Raw genomic sequence first — 21,624 nt, 5'->3', positions numbered from 1 at the left:
AAGGAGTCAACCGGGTGTCCGTCAGTCTTAAGGGACTCCAGAAGTGGTGCAGGATCAGGGAAACTGAGTCAGGGGGTCAGACCCAAATATAATACCCCCAGTTCTAGACTCCGGGTTACTGAGGGAAGGAAAGTCAATGCACACCGGGTTCAGCGGGGGCCCAGATCAAGGAAGAAAAAGGAGAAGAGGGCCAGGGTACAGAGAACTGAATCAGACAACCAGGCTACATCAAGAGAATTCCCAACTAACTTGGTCGGGCCCTCCCCAGTGGTCTCGGTTCAGGTGGAAGGAATTTACACAAGAGCCCTCCTTGACACAGGGGCCCAGGTGACTCTTTTGTATAGAGACTTCTATGATAAATATCTTACCCATCTACCTTTGCAGAAGTTGGAAGATCTGGAGATATGGGGTATTGGGACCCAAAGTTTTCCCTATGACGGGTATCTGCCAATCAAGTTGACCTTTGATCCATCAGTGGCTGGTGAAGCGGAAACCTTCGACACCTTAGCGGTGGTCTGTCCTCGTCCACCAGGGGCCAACAAAAGCTCTCTCATCGTAGGAACAAACACTGACCTGGTAAGGCGCCTTCTGATACAACTGGTCCAGGGACAAGATGCTCAGGCGCCAAGGATCCATCCCATGTTACGGCAGGCCTACCAACGATTAGTGTTGGAGCAAGAGACCCCCGCAGAAGGAGTTGGACGACTCTGGAAGCTGGATAGAGCAGAAAAGGTCTTACAGCCAGGAGAGGTGGCCTGTTTTAAGGCTTCTGTTAAACTCACATGGCAACAGCCGGGTCCCTTCATTATCTTTGAATCAGGTCAAAAGGAGAGACAGAGAGGGATAGAAGTGATCCCTGAGGTGATCCCTTTGAAGGTGTTACAGGAAAACCGTGGAAGGGTTTTAGTGAGTGTCAGAAACACCTCTATTACACCAGTGAAGGTACCGGCCAGAGTGCTCCTGGGCCAAGTCAACCCGGCTACCCCAGTTGCCCCCATTGATTTCAAAGAAAAGGAACAGGGTGAAGCGGTTATAGAGGAGCTTTGCTCTGGAAACGCTGCCCTCCCGCCGGAATGGGTGAAGAGGGCCAAGGCACAACTTGCTCGATGTAGGGAAATATTCTCTAAGGACGAGTTTGACGTGGGATGTGCCAGGAGCGCTACTCATAAGATCCGCCTGAGTGAGGACAAGCCTTTCAGGGAGAGAGTCCGGCGAGTCCCCTTAGGTGACTTAGAAGATCTACGTCAACAGCTGGCAGAGCTCAAAAAGATCGGGATTATCCGAGAATCCAGGAGCCCGTATGCTTCCCCGATAGTGGTAGTCCGGAAGAAAAATGGATCTTTGAGGCTTTGTATCGACTACCGAACGCTGAACAGAAGAACCATCCCAGACCAGTATACCACTCCTCGAATCGAAGATGCCCTACAGAGTCTGTCAGGGGCGAAGTGGTTCAGTGTGATGGACTTAAAGAGTGGGTATTATCAGATCCCCATGCACCCTGAAGATCGGGAGAAAACAGCCTTCATCACCCCTGTGGGGTTCTTTGAGTTCAATCGCATGCCTCAGGGGTTGTCCGGGGCCCCTGCTACCTTCCAAAGGCTGATGGAGAGGACCGTTGGAGATATGAATTTGATAGAGGTACTGGTATACTTGGATGATGTTATCGTGTTTGGCAGAACTTTAGAAGAACATGAGGAGAGGTTGGAAAAGGTCTTGAAGAGGCTACATGAAGAAGGTCTGAAACTTTCTCCTGAGAAGTGCCAATTCTATCAGTCCTCGGTCCATTACCTGGGCCATATCGTGTCTGAAGAAGGGGTGGCCACTGACCCGGACAAGCTGGATGCTGTTGCTTCCTGGCCGAGACCCACAAATGTGACCGAACTCCGGTCATTCTTGGGCTTTTGCTCCTATTACAGGAGGTTTGTGGAGGGGTTCGCCCAGATTGCCCGACCCCTAAATGAGCTCCTGAAGAATGAAGAAGATGATGTCCCTGAGTTGGTAAAGCCGGCGAAGTCCACCATAGGCCCCCGGAAGGCTAAGGAATCCATCCAGGATCAGTGGACCCCGGAATGCGAAGGGGCCTTTGTCCAGCTGAAGGAAACCCTAACCACTGCCCCTGTGTTGGCCTATGCGGACCCCACAAAACCATATGAACTGCATGTTGATGCCAGCCGAGATGGGCTGGGGGGGGTACTTTATCAGGAGCATGAGGGTCATCTGCGACCTGTTGCCTATGTGAGCAGAAGCCTATTGCCTGCTGAAAGGAATTATCCTACTCACAAACTTGAATTCTTGGCCTTGAAGTGGGCAGTGGTTGACAAATTGAAAGACTACCTGTACGGAGCTGAATTCATTGTCAAGACAGATAATAATCCCCTCACCTATCTGTTGACTACGGCCAAGCTGGATGCAACAGGACATCGATGGTTGGCTGCCCTCTCTAGCTTCAATTTTAGCCTGAAGTATCGGCCAGGAATCGGAAATAGGGATGCAGATGCCCTATCCAGAAGGTTGCATGTTCCACAGGAACCTGCGGAAGAATGGACTCATTTGGCTCCAGAAGGGGTGCGTGCCCTATATCAGGGAACTGAATTTCGATCCCGAGGAGGGTCAAGAGCAGAAGAGATTGGGGTTTCGGCTATCGGAGTACCCAAATGCTACTGCCAGGTGACCCAAGTTGAAGGGGAGGGTTTGCCCCGGCTGTCCAAAAGGGACTTGCGGAAGGAGCAGTTGGAAGACCCTTTGGGAAAACTTCTCTTGGAAGCTCTGGAGATCCAGAGCCCTGAGTTGCTTCTAACTGACTCCCCTCAGGGGGCCCGTCTGTTGCATAGAGAGTGGACCCGGTTACAGATCAGAGAAGGAGTGGCCTACCGGAGAGGTCCATCTGAAGATCTGGAGGAGAAGTGGCAACTGTTCTTACCAGCTAAATACAGAGAGGGAGTTCTGGCCGCTCTTCATGATAATCATGGCCATCTGGGGCCCGAAAGAACCTTTCAGCTTGTCAGGGACAGGTTCTACTGGCCTTGTATGAGGGCCGAAGTTGAAGGATACTGTCATTCTTGTGTCCGGTGTATACAGAGGAAGACTCTGCCACGTCAAGCAGCCCCAATGGGCCATCTACAAAGTCAGGGACCCATGGAGCTGGTGTGCATTGATTTCCTTTGCTTAGAGCCTGATCTGAGTGGCCAGGGGAATGTCCTTGTGGTAACAGACCATTTTACCAGATATGCTCAAGCATTCCCAACAAGGGATCAGAAGGCCTCAACGGTAGCCAAAGTTCTTGTAGAGAAGTTCTTTGTACATTATGGGTTACCACAACGCCTCCATTCTGATCAGGGAAGGGACTTTGAAAGCAGACTGATCAAGAGACTGTTAGATATGTTAGGCATTCAAAAGACTAGAACCACTCCCTACCATCCACAGGGGGATGCCCAGCCTGAACGATTTAACAGGACTCTTTTGGATATGTTGGGGACTTTGAGCTCAGAGAAGAAACAGCATTGGGGCAAGCACGTAGCTGCCATTGTGCATGCCTACAACAGCACTGTCAGTGATGCTACTGGATATTCCCCTTATCGGCTGATGTTTGGAAGGGAGGCTCGGTTGCCAGTGGATTTGGCCTTTGGCATTTCGCCTGATCATACCTCTTCAGCATCGCATAGAGGATATGTGGACCGACTGCGGAAGAGTCTGAAAGCGGCCTATGACAAGGCTCAGGCCACATCTGATCAACGTGGACTGCGGAATAAAAAAAATTTCGACCTAAAAGTTCGGATCCATGACCTGCAACCAGGGGACAGGGTTTTGTTGAGAAACTTGGGTGTCCCGGGAAAACACAAGTTGGCAGACCGCTGGAAGTCCCAACCTTATGTTATCTGCAAGCAACTGCCAAACCTTCCTGTGTACCAAATTCGGCCTGAAGGAAGTGTGGGTCCATTGAAGGCTTGGCATCGGAACCATTTGCTGCCTCTCTCTGAAGCGGTTCGTATGCCCCCTGTGGAAGACTTGTCAGAGGCCCCTTCGACTTCTCGCCGGTCTAGACCAGTTACCAGATCTCAGACGACGCTCCCAGATGAGGGAGAGGGAAGTTCTCCATCTGAAGATTTGGAAGATGAAGAGGAGGTACCCGACTGGTTGTGGTCATCTCAGTTGCCAGAACCCACACCTGCCTCCCTGTCTTCATCTGACTTGGCTGATAGAGGAGCCCTTCGGGCAGAAGCCCCTGAATTCATACCCTTTCATATGCTTCCAGAAAAAGCAGCTGAGGATGAAGATCCTGAGGAGGAGGTTGCACCCTTCTCTGAAGAAGAACTGACCTCTCTTGAACCATCAGGTTCCTCTGTGTTGGAACATGAGGAGGGGGACATTGAAGAATCCTCAGAAGTGCCTGATCCTAGCACCTCTGAGAGCATGCCTCCACGGGAACAGAGGGAAAGGAGAGTCATTCACCCACCTAAGAGACTGACCTATGATCAATTGGGTGAATGTTCGGAAGAAGCTGTTTTTACCTCCAAAAGATCTCCTGACCAGCCTAGTTCCTCCACTGTAGATTTGGTGGGGGACAACCCTAGCTCACCCCCAGGCACAACTGTACAAGCCACCCAAGTTTTGGGGGGTCTGTGAGAGATCATGAGAACAAAGTATTGAAGTAGAAAACGTTTGCATTTAAGTTTGTACATAAGGATATTGGGTTTGGCCATTATAATAAGCACAGTTTTTGATGTTCACAATTTGGTTTACTTTGTGAGTTAATGTTTGCGCACATTTTGTTGCTCTGACCTCACTATATGTTTTTTTTCTCTTTCTCACCTTTTGATGTTTTTTTTTTCAACACAAACTTTAAGATGTAAGTGTTTAAGAAATTGCAAAGGCATATTAACACTGTAGAAATCACTTATTTGCTTATTAATTGCACTTTATCGTTTTACTGTTGCACTGCTATTAGAATACAAAATTGGATGTATTCAGATTGACTTATTTCAGCAAAATGTTAATGTTTTTGTTGTATAATGCCAACCTATGCACTAGGGTACATACTGTTGACCTCTTTGGGGACCAAAGTTTCTCAAGTGGGGGGAGTGTGTAGCGGGGTTAAACATGCCTAAAGACACTGTTTGATATGTGGGAAGGAACTAGGCTCCCTCTAGTGGTAGCTGCATGGAATTTCCCGGGCTGTGACTTCCTTTTCACAAGATGAAGAAACTACATCTCCCAGGCTGCTTTGCAAGATCCAGGAACTAGGCTCCCTCTAGTGGTAGCTGCATGGAATTTCCCGGGCTGTGACTTCCTTTTCACAAGATGAAGAAACTACATCTCCCAGGCTGCTTTGCAAGATCCAGGGTGCACGGCTGCACCGCACGGCACTATGGGGGAGGTTATTTAAAGGAAGAGAGAAGCGCGCGAAGGGGGGGGGCCTTTCTGCGCTGGACTCTGAGGAACCAGCGAGCGAGAGTGAAGGACTGACACTGGATATTGGGCCAGAGCCTTTTAGCCTGGAGGGACGACGTGGAACCGTCCCATCTCAAGCACGAGGCACATTCCTGGAGGTCATACTGCTGTTTGCCGAGACCGGAAGTCATCCGCCAGAAGGACCCCGCGCGGCTGGCATATAGCCAAAGGACTGAGACCGCAGTGGAAGCGCGCGAAGGAGAAACTTCTGTTGGTGAGAGGGCACATGCCCAATAACTGACTTTATCTGCTGAAGAGACAGTTTTATCTACAGATAGCGGTAGCGCAGCAGGAGGTGATAAAACCCCGGGGTTTATCACCATACTCTCTCAGGAGACTCATAGACAAACAATAAGGTCTGTAAAGGAGTCGCCAGAGGCTTATCTCTCTCGCAGAAGTTATTGCTCAGTTACGCAGACACCCTGCGGTGACAACTAACAGCTCGATGTTTTTTTTCTCTCTTGATCTTTATTCCTAATCTGGATTACAAATGAGCTCTATTCAATAACCTTGCTAGCGAAGATCAACAAGAAAGAAGAGAACTCTGGGGGAGGGACTCAGATAGGCCCACCTACCTGGTACTGTGTCTAGCCTTAATGCAGGAGGAGTGTGGGGGTATTCTTTTACCTTTTTAAAGCTGTTTTAAATAACCTTTTATGGACTTGTATTGTATTGTATCTCCCCTATTCAATTTGATACATAGTAAACTAAGTTTGGTTAATTACAATCTTGTGCGTTGTTCCATTGTGTCACCCAGAGGGACTACTATTCAGGAAGGTGACAAGGTATTGTTGCATAGTGAAGTATTGTATTCCAACCTGTGTATCTATTTGATAGTCCAGTCCTATTCTGGGTCAGTTGTGCCTGAGGAGGGATCGAGCCAATTTGATTGGGTTGTTAGGCAGGGTGTAGACCCAATAATATAATCAGCAGCTCCTGCGGGGGTGGTGCTACAGGAGCATCTGGGGGTCCACTGACCTGCCTGTGCACCTTGTGGACCCTTAGAATATCTCTTCCCAGCAGAAGAAGGATTTTAGCATCTTTGTCAAGCGGTGGGATTTCACTTGCTATTGACTTTAGGTGAGGGTGGTAGAAGGCAACTTCTGGTGTAGGTATTTCTTCTTTGTTGGCTGGAATTTGGTTGCACTCTACGAGTGTGGGTAAGGGTAATTGTAAGTTATCTCCTAGAGAAGACACAATAAATCCATGGGCCCTTCTTCCAAAGACCTCTGTGGTGCCACTACAAGTGCCTAAGGTGTAAGGGTGAACCTCTCCTTTTATGCAGAATAGATCAAACAGTTCAGATCGGCAAGTGATCGATTGCTTTGATCGTCTAAGATAGCATACACCTTTAAAGTCTTTCCTGGTTGATCTCAATCAAAGTATCACAATTGATGGAGGATGCTGTACCCCCTAAACAGCAGTCCTACTCTAGAACATTACAAAACATGTGCTAAATCACACAATGCATTTTTTTCCCAAGTTAAACTTACATAGCTTCACAAAAACTTAGGGGGACCTCTCTTGCCCTCTGAATGAGGGGATCAACAAAGAAGAGAGGACCAAAAAGGGGAGAAAAAAAAGAAAGAAAAAATATTAAAGGGGGAGGGGACAGGGAGTTAGGGTGGGACATTAGAATCATAGGGGGAGAAGAGGAATTGAAGGGCTGGGAAGACACCACTCCAACTGCACCTATCCCCTCCCCACCAGGGAAGGTAAGCGAAGGCCATGGAGCACTATCATGCATTGGGCTCTACTGTTATAATCAGAGAAAACATTGGTATACTGAAATTTGCAAGTAAAGGCTGTCCATTGCAACCAGCTAAATTGATCCTCTCTTCCATGAAGAGACACAGTCAAGCTATCCATCGTTCTTATTTCCTCTAGTCTGGAAAAACGATGTTTTAAAGTCGGTGGGGTAGTGATATATGCCCAGGCAGCATTCAGCAAATGCACTGTCTTTTTGTAACAGTGTAAGGGCACCAAGTTTAGATGTAGAAGATATCCCAGAGGGTCCATGTTAAGGTCAACTGATGTTAGTTGTTTGTCTATGTTCCTGACCCCTGTCCAAAACTGGGTAAGCAGAGGGCACTGCCAAAAAATATGTAGGAGTTTGCCAGGTTTCTTGTTACAGTGCCAGCAAAGCTTGAAGACTTGAGGTTAGAATTTGTTAAGTACTAGTCAATGTTATTGACTAAACATGGGCATGTGTCCATATAAGGGCAATGTCATTGATGTTGGCCTTATATGTCATTGACTAAAAGGGGACATGTGTCCATTCAAGGGCAATGTCATTGATGTTGGCCTTATATGTCATTGACTAAAATGGGACATGTGTCCATATAAGGGCAATGTATTGATGTTGGCCTTATATGTAATTGACTAAATATGGGCATGTGTCCATATAAGAGCAATGTAGACAACAAATTACTGTGTAGAGGGGCCCATACCCCTGAGTAATTTATAACACAAAAATAGAAAAGATGGGGCTTTACGGGCCAATGGGAGGAGAAGGATCAACAACAACACCAAATGAACTAAAATATAGTTTTATTATACATATTAAAACAGTGCATAGGAATGGATACCCATGTCTAACGTAATTAAAAAAAGACAAACATGTAGAATCGCATTGTAGAAATACCTCCCAACAAGGGAGTGCTGATAACTGGTATCAGGAGATGATGTTAGGGTCTCAGATGGAGCACGGTCTAAGGGTCCCCAGCAAGCCGACGCGTTTCGCACAAGGCTTCCTCAGGGCCACAAAGACCAGAACAGACTGATATTTCTACAAATTATATATAATATTTAATATACAAAAAACATCAAAGTATTATGTGTACATATATACTAATCACAATATATTAATATTTTTCAAACCATGATTAGACATCAATAACTTTATACTGAAACGATCAACGAAACGGTCATTGTTTGAAAAATATTAATATATTGTGATAAACAAAAAAGAGCGTCAATTTTGCAAAAATAACAATATTTTTCAAATTTTTTTATATGAAATTCCCAAAAAAAATGTAAAAATCAAAATTTTTTAACATTTTAGGCCAATTTGTTTTATGCTACCTATGTTTGGTAAAAAAAAATTGCAAAAAGCGTATTTTGATTGGTTTGCGCAAAAGTTATTGCGTTTACTAACTAAGGGAAAGATTTTTGTCATTTTTTTTTTTTTTAACGAGTAATGGCGACGATCTACGATTTTTTCTGCGGGACTGCGACATTGCAGCAGACAAATCGGACCCTTGACTGATATTTTTTTCACACTTTTGGGGGTACCAGTGACATTACTACAGTAATCAGTGCTATACATATGCACTGTTACTGTAAAAATGACACTGGCAGGGAAGGAGTTAACTTTATTTGAGAGGGAGGGGTTAAGTGTGTCCCTAGGGGCGTGATTCTTAGGCTCCATGTACACGGGACGTTGTTAAAAGTCCCTTTGAATGCTGGAATTTTTAGGACGTTCGTTCTGTCGCGTTTGCGTTTAGAACCGTCCCTAGAGGTCAAAAAAAAGATTCCCCTTTAAAATGGAAAAACGCGAACGCTAAACGCGGGTCATCGCGTTCGGTCGCGTTCGGACGCGTTCGGTCGCGTTTTTGCGTTTGAAACGCCGGGAAACACACGTTCGAACGCAAATTATTGCGTTCTAAAAAAAGTCCCTGAACGCAACTGCCTGCAAATGACTGTAAACGACCTGGTGTACATGGACAGATAAGATAAAATGTAGATGGGTTCAGGGGCTTCTAAAAAAACGCCCAACTGCTCCTAAACGGCCATTTCCAGCGTCCTGTGTACATGGAGCCTTACTGTGATTGGATGTGGCTACTAGTGTAAGAACAGAGATCAACGGTCCTACATAGTAGAACCGTGTGATCTCCATTCTTACACAGGGAAGAATGACAGGCGGCTGTGTTTACACTAGCCGCCTGCCTTTCTCCCGCTCTAACGGACAATCGTGAGTGCCCGGCAGACATCGGGTCCGCTGGGCACACGCGCGGGGGAGGTCCGTGAGCGAGCTCCCTAGAGCCTCACAGGCTAGCGACGTAGACCTATGTCGCTTTGCCTGTGAGGGGCTGACTGCCGACGTAAATCATCGTTAGGCAGTCGGCAAGTGGTTAATGTGTGGGGTTGCTTCTCAGCTATGGGAGTGGGCTTACTCACAATTTTATATTAAAAAAGAATAGCACACACATGCAAAAGAAACTACCAAATTTGAAGACAATCCATAAATAAAAATGGGGATTTGGTCCCACCATATGGCCATATAGTGCTCAAGCCCACCACTGCGTCAAAGTACCCCATTATCAGTGGGTCCTACACTAACCATGAAAAAGAGATGAATCCAGCCTTTCTAACCCTTGGAGATAATACTCCTTGCTGGGAAAGATGTGCAAATGCACTGCAGGGGACTCCTCCTATATCTATTTGATAGTGGACACTGATAGAGTACAGGTGTGTGTGGGGGGTGGGGTGGGGTTGCTCAACCTCGGTAGTCTGGTCAGACTGAATACATAATAAACAAGCAAAAAATTTGGGGGAGCATACCCATGTATTTCTAAAGCTGGTGCAGCTATGAACCAAGAGACATGTATATTAAAAAAGAATAGCGCACACATGCAAAAGAAACTACCAAATGGGGTACTTTGACGTAGTGGTGGGCTTGAGCACTATATGGCCATATGGTGGGACCAAATCTCCATTTTTATTTATGGATTGTCTTCAAATTTGGTAGTAATTTCTTTTGCATGTGTGCGCTATTCTTTTTTAATATACATGTCTTTTGGTTCATAGCTGCACCAGCTTTAGAAATACATGGGTATGCTCCCCCAAATTTTTTGCTTGTTTATTATGTATGCGGTCTGACCAGACTACCGAGGTTTAGCAACCCATCCCACCCCCCACACACACCCGTACTCTATTAGTGTCCACTATCAAGTGGATATAGGAGGAGTCCCCTGTAGTGTATTTGCACATCTTTCCCAGCAAGGAGTATTATCTCCAAGGGTTAGAAAGGCTGGATTCATCTCTTTTTCATGGATAGTGTAGGACCCACTGATAATGGGGTACTTTGACGTAGTGGTGGGCTTGAGCACTATATGGCCATATGGTGGGACCAAATCCCCATTTTTATTTATGGATTGTCTTCAAATTTGGTAGTAATTTCTTTTGCATGTGTGCGCTATTCTTTTTTAAATTACTCACAATTTTGTCTAAGAACACAGCCATGAATAAAAAATTGTACAAAAACATCCTGTGAGAGTAACCAACCATCCAAGAACAGTTTGGTGATGAACAATGCCTTTTTCAGCATGATGGAGCACCTTGCCATAAAGCAAAAGTGATAACTAAGTGGCTTGGGGAACATGGAAATGTTGGGTCCATGGCCAGGAAACTCCCAAGACCTTAATCCCATTGAGAACTTGTGGTCAATCCTCAAGAGGTGAGTGAACAAATAAAACCCCACAAATGCTGACCAACTCCAAGAATTAATTATGCAAGAACGGACTGCCATCAGTCAGGATGTGGCCCAGAAGTTGAGTGACAGCATGCCAGGGTTAATTTCAGAGGTCTTGAAAAAATTTCTAGTGAGGAAAACTGCCAATCTGTGCACGATTGTGAAAAAGCCCGTACACATTATTTAGAGTCCATGCACATAACATAAAAAAGAATATTCTGAAGGTACATTCAATTACAAAATTTCTTGTATTAGGCTTTCCTATACTTTAATATACTGTAATTTTTTTTTCCTTACATCCAAACTAAAAATGAGGCTCTCTATTCTCTTTCAGGTTGACAGCAACGTCTCCTCTCGATTTCTTGATAGCAGGTATGTGTGGATAAATAATGAAGAGGAATGGATTTCATTTGATGTGACAGAGTCCATAAAGCGATGGCTGTCTGACCCAGGTAACGTGTTATGTCTTCCATTGATCACTTCATATTTTTTATATTACATACATTGGATCTTTTCACTGTATTATCACATGCAAATGGGTTTTTCATCATTTTATTATTGTTATTTTTTTGTATTTTTGTGGGACTATTTGGATTACTTTTCACAATCTTTTCATATTCTATTTATTATTTTTTCCTTATTTGATTCTAATTTTTTTCATATATGATTCCAATTTTTATATATGAATTTATTGTCTATATACGATTCTATTCACAATATTTGATCAATTTTTTGTGAGCGCTGCACTTTACTTTATTTTTGTTATAGGGTTTTATCTATTTTTTTTTTTGTATAAACTTTTTATTGAGAGAAATATAAACAGAACAGTATCATCAGGTAGCGAAATAACAAGGCCAGGTGATACAAAATGAGACAACTGCATACAACAGAGAGCATCGTATAATGAACTCAAATTCCTATGTCATTAAAACAAGCAAGTAGAGCTTAACTTGAAACAGTAAGGCTGTCATATGTACATTACATAAGAGTGCGGATGTATCACGGGCACATGCCCAAGCTTGAACGGACAAGATGAGTGGGAGGTAAATCTACGAAGGCTTCCACGTAGGGAAGGAGCACTTGTTAGTGAGGCGTAGAGGAGAGGGGGGGAAAAAGAAGAAGAGAAAAAAAAAAAAAAAAAGGGGGAACGTAACTAGGAGGGGGGGGGGGGGGAATTCCCTATCTCAACTACCTGAAGATAAGGGAAGGGTGCAGTGGGGGGGGCTTCAAAGTATTATGTGAAGATGAGTCGTCCCAGGGACGAACACCCCCAAGGGGATCTAACTGTGTCCGAGTCCATGGGATGACCATCTGGTAGTGTTAGCAATCGACTCCCCGGTGAATGAGGGAACGTGGGAGCAGTGGAGAATAGGAGGGGGGGTTGGGACGAACTACCTAAGACAAACGCGGGGAACATCTGGAAACAGCAGATGTGGAGGAAAGAGAGGCAAAAGTGGAGGGGAAACAAGAGAGACAAAGAGAAGGGGGGAAGTGAAGAAAAAAGGGGGGGGGATAGAGAAGAAAAAAAAAAAAAAAGGGGGGGGGAGGGAAAGGGGGGGGGGTGGTAGGCCAGCAAAGAAGGAAGGACGTGGGTGCACTCCCCCGGGTACGAGCCGGGGAAAGGAGACGAGCTGCTACCAGAAGCCATACCTAATCGGTCAGCAGACGATGGTATTCATCCGAGAAGGAAAAGTCTAGCCATGGGGCCCAGGCGTCGTAAAACTTGGACGGGGTATCGAGAGCCTGAAGGGTGAGGTCTTCCATGCGGGAAACCTTGTCCACCCGCCGCAGCCAATCTGATACAGTAGGAGGGGACGGGGAAAGCCAACGGCAGGGGATACACATTTTGGCAGCAGAGATCAGATGGAACATCAAGGATTTTCTATAGATCCGTTGGGAGAGGGAGGTGTGGTGAAGGAGGTATTGAGCCGGAGTAAAATCCGGCGTGAATGTCGTGATGCGGACGATAAGGGCATGTATATTCTTCCAAAAAGGTTGGATCAGTGGGCAGTCCCACCAAATATGCAGAAGGGATCCAGTATGTTGGCGACATCGCCAGCATAAAGGGGAGGTTTCGGCGGAGATTTTATGTAGCACCTCGGGTGTCCTATACCAGCGTGCAAAGATTTTAAAGCCATTCTCTTGTGTCAAAACATTTCTGGAACCCTTGTGAATGTGGGCGTACACGCGATCCCAATCGTCATCCGACATTGTAATGGACAAATCTCCCTCCCATTGGCTACGCAGGGTATCGATCCTGGTGGGTCGTTTCAGCGAAAGAAGGGAATAAAGAAAGGAGACGAGATGTCGTTGGGGGCCGGAGTTTTTGCAAAGGGTTTCAAAGGGGGTAAGGTCCCTGTACCAACAAGAGACGTCCGGGGTACGGAGCAGGAAGTCTCTCAATTGTAAATAGTTGAAAAACCGAAGTTGAAGGTCCGGGTATCTCCGAGTGAACTCCGTATAGGAAAGTAAAGAGCCCTTGTGAAAACATTGCTCAGCCCTTCGGGGTGTGCTCGTCTGACATCCCGCTGAGGGAGGGTAAGCGAGGCCAGCCGGGAAATCCGGGTTCTGGGCCAGGGGGGTCAGAGGACCTGGTGTGGAGGCTAGATTTAGTTTCGTGCATAGACTCCGAAAAACGGTGATCGTGGGGTTAATTAAGGGATGTTTGTAGCAAGCAGCCGGAAACGAAGAGGGCGAAATCCAAGGGAGGTGGTGGATGGGGAAGGATGAGAAGGATTCCTCCAAAGCCACCCAGTCCTTGAGGAGGCGGTGCTTGTGCCAATCTACGACCCTCGACAGATGACAAGACCAATAGTACCTCTGCAGGTGTGGCAAGCCCAGACCACCAGCTTCTTTCGGGGCAGTAAGAACGTCCCAAGACACTCGGGGACGTTGGGAGCGCCAGATGAAGGCGGTGCAAGTACTTCGATAGGAGTTAAAAAACGCCGGAGGTAGTCTGAGTGGGACAGCCTGCAGCACATAAAGTAACCTAGGGAGGACGTTCATTTTTATCACCGCCAGCCTACCAAACCATGAAAAGGGGCCCGACTCCCATTTAGAGAGGTCGGACTTGACGGACTGTAGCAGCGGAAGATAATTACGCGCGTATAGTTCCGTGAGGCTTGATGGGATTTGTATGCCCAGGTAGGTGATCGCGGAGGGTTCCCAGCGAAAGGGAAAGTTATCTTGGCAGAACTTCACAGTGTGCGCCGGGAGGGTAATGTTAAGGGCTTCGGACTTGGCGTAATTAATTTTCAGGTTGGATATAATTTGAAAAGCGTCGAGATCGCGGAGAAGGTTAGGGATGGAAATGACCGGATTGGTCAGAAAAAGCAGAACGTCATCGGCGTAAGCCGCTAATTTGTACGTTTTGTGGGCAACGGTCACACCATTAACGTCAGGATTGGAGTTAAGACGACGAAGAAGGGGTTCAAGAGTAATGATATAAATCAAGGGAGAGAGGGGACAGCCCTGTCGGGTTCCGTTCGATACGGAGAAGGCATCCGACAGACCCCCATTCACCCGCACCCTCGCTGAGGGTGACGAATAGAGGGCTGAAATGAAGTGCAACATGCGACCAGAGATGCCTAGCGACTCCAATGCTGCAGTCATGTAGTCCCAGGCAACTTTGTCAAATGCCTTCTCCGCATCAAGTGAAAGAAAGAACCCGGGCGTGCGGGAAGAGGTGAGCCAATGGTGGATATTGAGGGCCTTAAGGGTGTTGTCCCTGGCCTCGCGGCCAGGGACAAAACCCACCTGATCTAATGAGATAACAGCCGGGATATGGGGCAGTAGCCTGTTTGCCAGCACCTTGGCATATAATTTGATGTCGACGTTGAGGAGGGAGATTGGTCTGTAATTAGGGACTAGAGAGGGATCCTTACCAGGCTTAGGGATAACTGTAATGTGGGCTTCAAGGTAATCAGGAGTCAAGGCAGGTACGTCAGGAAAGGAGTTAAAAGCGTTCAGCATAGGAGACATTATGGTATCTACAAAGGTTTTATAGTAGCCCACGGTCAAGCCATCAGGGCCCGGGGATTTCCCAGGCTTAAGTTGTTTAAGAGGCATCTGGATTTCGGTCAGGGAAATGGGGGTGTCTAAATCCTTCAAAATTTCAGGCGATAGGGGCGAGGGGGAATATTCGAGTAGAAAATCTTTGATACGTTCGGCCCTATCCGGCGCGGGCGCATGGGGATCGGTGGATTTAAGATTATACAGGGTTTTATCTATTTAAACGGTGGGGGGTACTGCGCTTCTGGGTAAGTGAATAATATTGAATAATAAATAAATAAAATGAACTAAAACTGGTGTATGTGACTAACACAGTGTATACACATGGGAACTAAACCATATACATAAAATTCATAATCATAATGAACAAGGGTAAACAAACAATAACCTAAAAATCACTTAATGTGTTCATCATTCTTTAGTGATAAATAAAGTGCTCAGGTGCATATATAAGTGTCCTCTGTGCTTCACAGAAAAATAAATCGCGGTCTGGGTGTAAATAAAGTCCAAAAACTAAAAAAAATTGTGCAAGTAAATAAATATAAGTCCACAGGTGCTATTCCTTCACCAACCACCGTGCTATATAAAAAATGGGGTGCTTCTCCTTCCCCTCAGGGTGTCCAAGCCTCTCACCTTAAAGACTAAGGGTAAAAGCCTTAATAGTCATCCAGGGGGCTCCTCTCCAGTTTTATGCCGTACTCCACTAGTGTCAGATATCTGGGCTACTGCAGATGATAAGACTCCCTCTCCCTCTCCAGATTCTCCACAGTTCCAATGGCTCTCAAAACAGAATGCTCAAAATAGTGCAGTATGTCTGGATAATGGGTTCTTTATTAAAATTAGCTTTAAAAATACTCACATTTGTTGAGTATTCTTGAAGAAGCCACGTGACGCGGAAGTGGCGTAACGCGTAGGGACGTTCGGACCGGAAGTGACGCACATCGCGGAAGTGAGGACTGCGATCCCACTCCGACGCTATCCTTTGTTTTTGCGCTGTTTATACTCAACAAATGTGAGTATGTTTAAAGCTAATTTTAATAAAGAACCCATTATCCAGACATACTGCACTATTTTGAGCATTCTGTTTTGAGAGCCATTGGAACTGTGGAGAATCTGGAGAGGGAGAGGGAGTCTTATCATCTGCAGTAGCCCAGATATCTGACACTAGTGGAGTACGGCATAAAACTGGAGAGGAGCCCCCTGGATGACTATTAAGGCTTTTACCCTTAGTCTTTAAGGTGAGAGGCTTGGACACCCTGAGGGGAAGGAGAAGCACCCCATTTTTTATATAGCACGGTGGTTGGTGAAGGAATAGCACCTGTGGACTTATATTTATTTACTTGCACAATTTTTTTTAGTTTTTGGACTTTATTTACACCCAGACCGCGATTTATTTTTCTGTGAAGCACAGAGGACACTTATATATGCACCTGAGCACTTTATTTATCACTAAAGAATGATGAACACATTAAGTGATTTTTAGGTTATTGTTTGTTTACCCTTGTTCATTATGATTATGAATTTTATGTATATGGTTTAGTTCCCATGTGTATACACTGTGTTAGTCACATACACCAGTTTTAGTTCATTTTATTTATTTATTATTCAATATTATTCACTTACCCAGAAGCGCAGTACCCCCCACCGTTTATATATCTCACACTGTATGGTCACCAGTTCCGGTACTAGCAGCATCTGGGGTCTCCATTTTATCCCCTATCACCCCAGTTTAGACAGCGCAGGACTCATTGTACTATAGGGTTTTATCTATTGACCTGTGTGAGCTGCTACTGTTTATCATATTTATCCTGTTTTTCATTTATTTAGTACAGGTTCTTTACTTTTTTTTCTTAGTTTATTATGAAAAGAGTAAGGCTCCATTCACACCTGGGCGTTTTTGTTTCAGGCGTTTTTTCAGGCGTTTTTGCAGGCGTTTTACAGGCGTTTTTTGTGCAGGCGTTACATAGTTACATAGTTAGTGAGGTTGAAAAAAGACATCAGTTGATCCAGTTCAACCTATGATGTGTGTGTGTTTGCTTTTAACCGTACATTGTATACCCCTGTATGTTGTGGTCTCCAAGGTGCCCATCTAATAGTTTTTTGAAACTATCAATGCTCCCAGCTGATACGACTGCTTGTGGAAGAGAATTCCACATCCTTACCGCTCTTACAGTGAAGAACCCCTTACGCATTTTAAGGTTAAACCGCCTTTCCTCTAGTTTTAGTGAATGGCCATGTGTCTTATTGTATCTCCTCTCTCTGAATAGTTTGTTCCTTATGCTAGGGTCGCCAGTACAGTATTTGTACATTGATATCATATCCCCCCTCAATCGTCTCTTCTCCAGAGAGAATAGGTTCAGTGCTTGTAGTCTTTCCTCATAGCTGATGTCCTCCATTCCCCTAATTATTTTTGTTGCCCTTCTCTGGACTCTCTCTAGTTCCAGCACATCCTTCCTGAGGACCGGTGCCCAGAACTGGACAGCATACTCCAGATGTGGCCGGACCAGAGTCTTGTAGAGTGGAAGAATAATCTCTTTATTTCTGGAGTGAATCCCCTTTTTTATACATCCCAGTATTCTGTTGGCTTTGCTTGCAGCGGCTTGGCATTGCATGCCACTGCTAAGCCTGTTGTCTACCAGTACCCCCAAGTCCTTTTCCATCCTAGACTCACCCAGAGGTTCCCCCCCTAGTGAGTAGCTTGCTTTCTGGTTTCTGGCACCCAAGTGCATTACTTTACATTTTTCAACATTAAAGCTCATCTGCCATGTAGTTGCCCACCCCGTTATTTTGTTCAGGTCCGCTTGTAAGGTTTCCACATCCTGCATAGAAGATATTGGCATGCTTAGTTTAGTATCATCCGCAAATACTGAGATTGTACTCGATATCCCCTCCTCTAGATCATTTATGAATAAATTAAACAGGATTGGTCCCAGGACAGAACCCTGGGGGACCCCACTTTCCACACCCGCCCAATCCGAGTACTCCCCATTAATCATCACCCTCTGGACTCTCCCCTGGAGCCAGTTCTCTATCCAGGTACTCACCTTATGGTCCATACCTACCTTCCTTAGTTTGTACAGTAAGCGTTTGTGGGGAACGGTGTCAAAGGCCTTTGCAAAGTCCAGATACACCACATCCACAGGCTTCCCTTTATCTAGGTGGCAGCTCACTTCATCGTAGAAGGTTAATAGATTGGTTTGGCAAGAACGATTTTTCATGAATCCATGCTGATTACTACTAATAATACAGTTTTCATTACTAAAGTTTTGTATGTGGTCCCTTAACATCCCCTCCAAAATCTTGCAGACTACAGATGTTAGGCTGACCGGCCTATAGTTACCCGGGATACATCTCGGCCCCTTTTTAAATATTGGTACCACGTTGGCTTTTTTCCAATCAGCTGGCACCATACCCGTCTGTAAACTATCCTTAAAGATCAAGAATAATGGTCTGGCAATCACCTGGCTGAGCTCTTTAAGAACCCTCGGGTACAAGCCATCCGGTCCTGGTGATTTATTTATGTTAAGTTTCTCTAGTTTAGTTTTAAGTCTATCTTCTGTTATCCATGGCGGTATTTCCTGAGGTGTGTTGTTTAGTTCGGCCTTACCAGCTAGGTTCGTGTAGCCCCCCCCGATTCTTTTGTGAAGACTGAAGAGAAGAAATTATTTAACACTTCCGCCTTTTCTCTGTCCTCAGTGGCCATATTTCCTTTGTCATCTTTTATGGGGCCAATGTGTTCTGGCCTCGCTTTCTTACTGTTTATATACTTAAAGAACTTCTTGGGGTTCTTTTTACTCTCCTCCGCTATATGTCTCTCGTGTTCTATCTTAGCCACCCTGATTTCATCTTTACATTTCTTATTACACTCTTTGTAATGCTTAAATGCTGCCAATGACCCCTCAGTCTTGTATTTTTTGAAGGCCTTTTCTTTAGCACTAATATGCATTTTTATGTTGGAGTTTAGCCACCCAGGGTTTAGCTTTGCTCTTTTAAATTTATTTCCCTTTGGAATGCACTGGCCAATCCCCTTGTTAAGTATGCTCTTGAAGCACTCCCATTTTTCCTCCGTGTTCTTTGTTCCCAGGGTTCTATCCCAATAGATATTTTCTAGCAGCGAGCGCAGTTTTGGGAAATTGGCTCTTTTGAAACTCAGCGTCTTAATATTACCCTTGTGCTTCCTATTACTGTAATTAATACTGAAACTTATTGACCTATGGTCACTGTGACGGAATCCGGACACCACCGACTGGGTATCTCCGCCAGTAACCTGCTTCCTAAAGCTCTGGAACACGGGATCCGTGAATCTGGCTATAGTTACCCCAAGAACTAGACAGTACAAGCTTTGGAGTCATCCAGAATCAAACTGTTTAATCAAACACAAAGCACATGGAGATGAACACTTCAGGGACAACCCCTCCCCCTTAGTCAATCCACTCAACATACCCATCCCATAATAACAATATAACAATGGAATGCAGGTATTCAACAACAACAAACCCCCACCCCCACTAGCAAGAGTCTGATTAGTGCAGAGCTGGCCTGACTGGGGTTTTTGGTCACCCTGTGCCCCTTATAGACACAGGGTGATTTACACACAAGAGGGACTGGGGATGCTGGACAAGGAGTCTCCCAACCTCCCTAAAGCAATTGGGGTTCCACAAGCCCCCCAACCAAAGTGTCTCACGTCACAGTCACTGTTTCCTAAGTTGGCCCGTATCTCTATGTCCGTGAGCAGGTCTGTATTGTTGGTAATCAGTAGGTCCAGTACCGCATTGTTTCTTGTCGGTGCGTTCACCATCTGACCCATGAAATTGTCCTGCAAAACATTTAGGAACTGCCGAGCCTTGGCTGAGTGTGCGGTTCCTTCTGCCCAGTCTGTATCAGGATAATTAAAGTCCCCCATTATAATGACATTTCCCATCCTGGCTGCCAATCCTATCTGTAAAATGAGGTCCACCTCCCCCTCCTACCTCTGATGGGGGGGCCTATAGCATACGCCCAATATTACCTTCCCCACCGTGCCTTCCCTTTGAAGCTCTACCCATAGGGATTCTGCCTCGTCCTTAGCTCCATTATTAATATCATCCCTCATATTTACCTGTATACTGTTCTTAATATACAAACATACCCCTCCCCCTTTTTTACCTTCTCTATCTCTGTGATAAAGGGAATACCCCTGAATGGTCGCCATCCAGTCATGAGAGCTGTCAAACCAAGTCTCAGTTATCCCCACAAAATCTAAGTCCTCCTCAAACATCAGCAGCTCCAGCTCTCCCATCTTGTTGGCCAGGCTTCTGGCATTGGTATACAAGCCCCGTAATTTTGACCGGTTACAAATATCCTCATTTTATGTTTTTAGGCTGCTCTTGTGATTTTTCCCCATACCCACCCTGGGTATAGGAGCTCCGAACACCCTACCGCTAATGCCCCCATTTCTGCCCTCTGAATCTTGCTTTCCACTGGCTAATTCTACATCTGTACCCTCCCCCCCATTCCCTAGTTTAAAAGCCCCTCTAACTTTGTGGCCATCCTCTCACCCAGTACGGCTGCACCCTCCCCATTTAGGTGCAATCCGTCCCTACCAAAGAGCCGGTGGCCCGACTGAGAAGACGGCCCAGTTCTCCAGGAACCCGAAACCCTCCTTACTACACCAGCTCCTCAGCCACTTGTTAACTTCCCTAATCTCCCGCTGCCTCTCTGGTGTGGCTCGAGGTACAGGTAGTATTTCGGAAAATACTACCTTGGAGGTCCTAGTCCTCAACTCAGAGCCTAAGTCCCTGAAATCTTTTAGGACTCTCCATCTTCCTCTGCCTGTCATTGGTACCCACGTGTACCATGACAGCTGGGTCTTCCCCAGCCCCACCCAATAATCTGTCCGTTTTTAGATTGACTAGAGACCAATGGAAAACGCCTGTAATCTGCCCAAAAAGAAGCTCATGTACTTTTTTGAGCGTTGGGCGTTTTGCTTCAGGCGTTAAAACGCTCAGATGTGAACAGGGGCCATTTAAATGAATGGGGTTTTACTTGGTGGGCATTTTTGGAAACTTTTCTTTTGAGCGTTATTGGAGCTGAAAACGCCCAGGTGTGAATGGAGCCTTATAGCACAGAATTACCCTATTTTGGTAGCCAGGTGTGACAGTTCAGCAGTAGTGTGTATGGGAAGGTATAGAAGCTGTATAAAAGTAATGTATTGCCAATTTACAATGGATTACTGTTAAAAAAAAAAAAGAGACCCTGTCATCACCATCTTCAAGCTGAACTCCAGCTTTCCTTTAGCCCCGTACACACGTAGTGATTGTCGGCCGTAAATATTCGGCCGATTGTAGGCTTGTTAGTATGATGCTTCCGACAGCCGACAGCGCATTTTCGGCCGAACAGAATCTGTCGTGCAGGCATTTAAATTTTTGTTGGCCGTCACCAGAACGGCCGATTGTTCGCCAGTCAGTACAGATTTCGGCCGACAGACAGCAGATTAGCAAGACTGGGCATGCTTAGAAAATAAAAAAGACAAGGAAAGTAAACCAGAACATGACATCACTTCTGCAGTCGGCTGTTGTTGGCCGACAAAATTCGTGTGCAGTCTTTTGCAGTTTTTTAACAGACACGACAGCCCTGGACATAAGACGGCCGATCGTTCGGCCGACGATCGGTACGTGTGTACCGGGCTTTACAGTCTTGCACAGTTGTACAGA

General features: G+C 45.7%; 1 protein-coding gene across 1 annotated transcript in view; it reads left to right on the top strand.

The window, feature by feature from the left end:
- The window catches only part of TGFB1 (transforming growth factor beta 1), an 87,725-nt gene that overhangs the window by 48,975 nt on the left and 17,126 nt on the right, over positions 1–21,624 (top strand). Inside the window, exon 3 of the mRNA XM_082263711.1 lies at positions 11,256–11,373. Coding sequence (XP_082119837.1) covers positions 11,256–11,373 — 118 coding nt within the window. The remainder of the gene's footprint in view (positions 1–11,255; positions 11,374–21,624) is intronic.

This window comes from Pelophylax lessonae, assembly GCF_965119305.1.
Source record: "Pelophylax lessonae genome assembly, chromosome: 7".
In the NCBI taxonomy this organism is placed as follows: domain Eukaryota; kingdom Metazoa; phylum Chordata; class Amphibia; order Anura; family Ranidae; genus Pelophylax; species Pelophylax lessonae.
The sequence above is the reverse complement of the archived record's forward strand: the minus strand, read 5'-3'. Positions and strand labels throughout refer to the sequence as shown.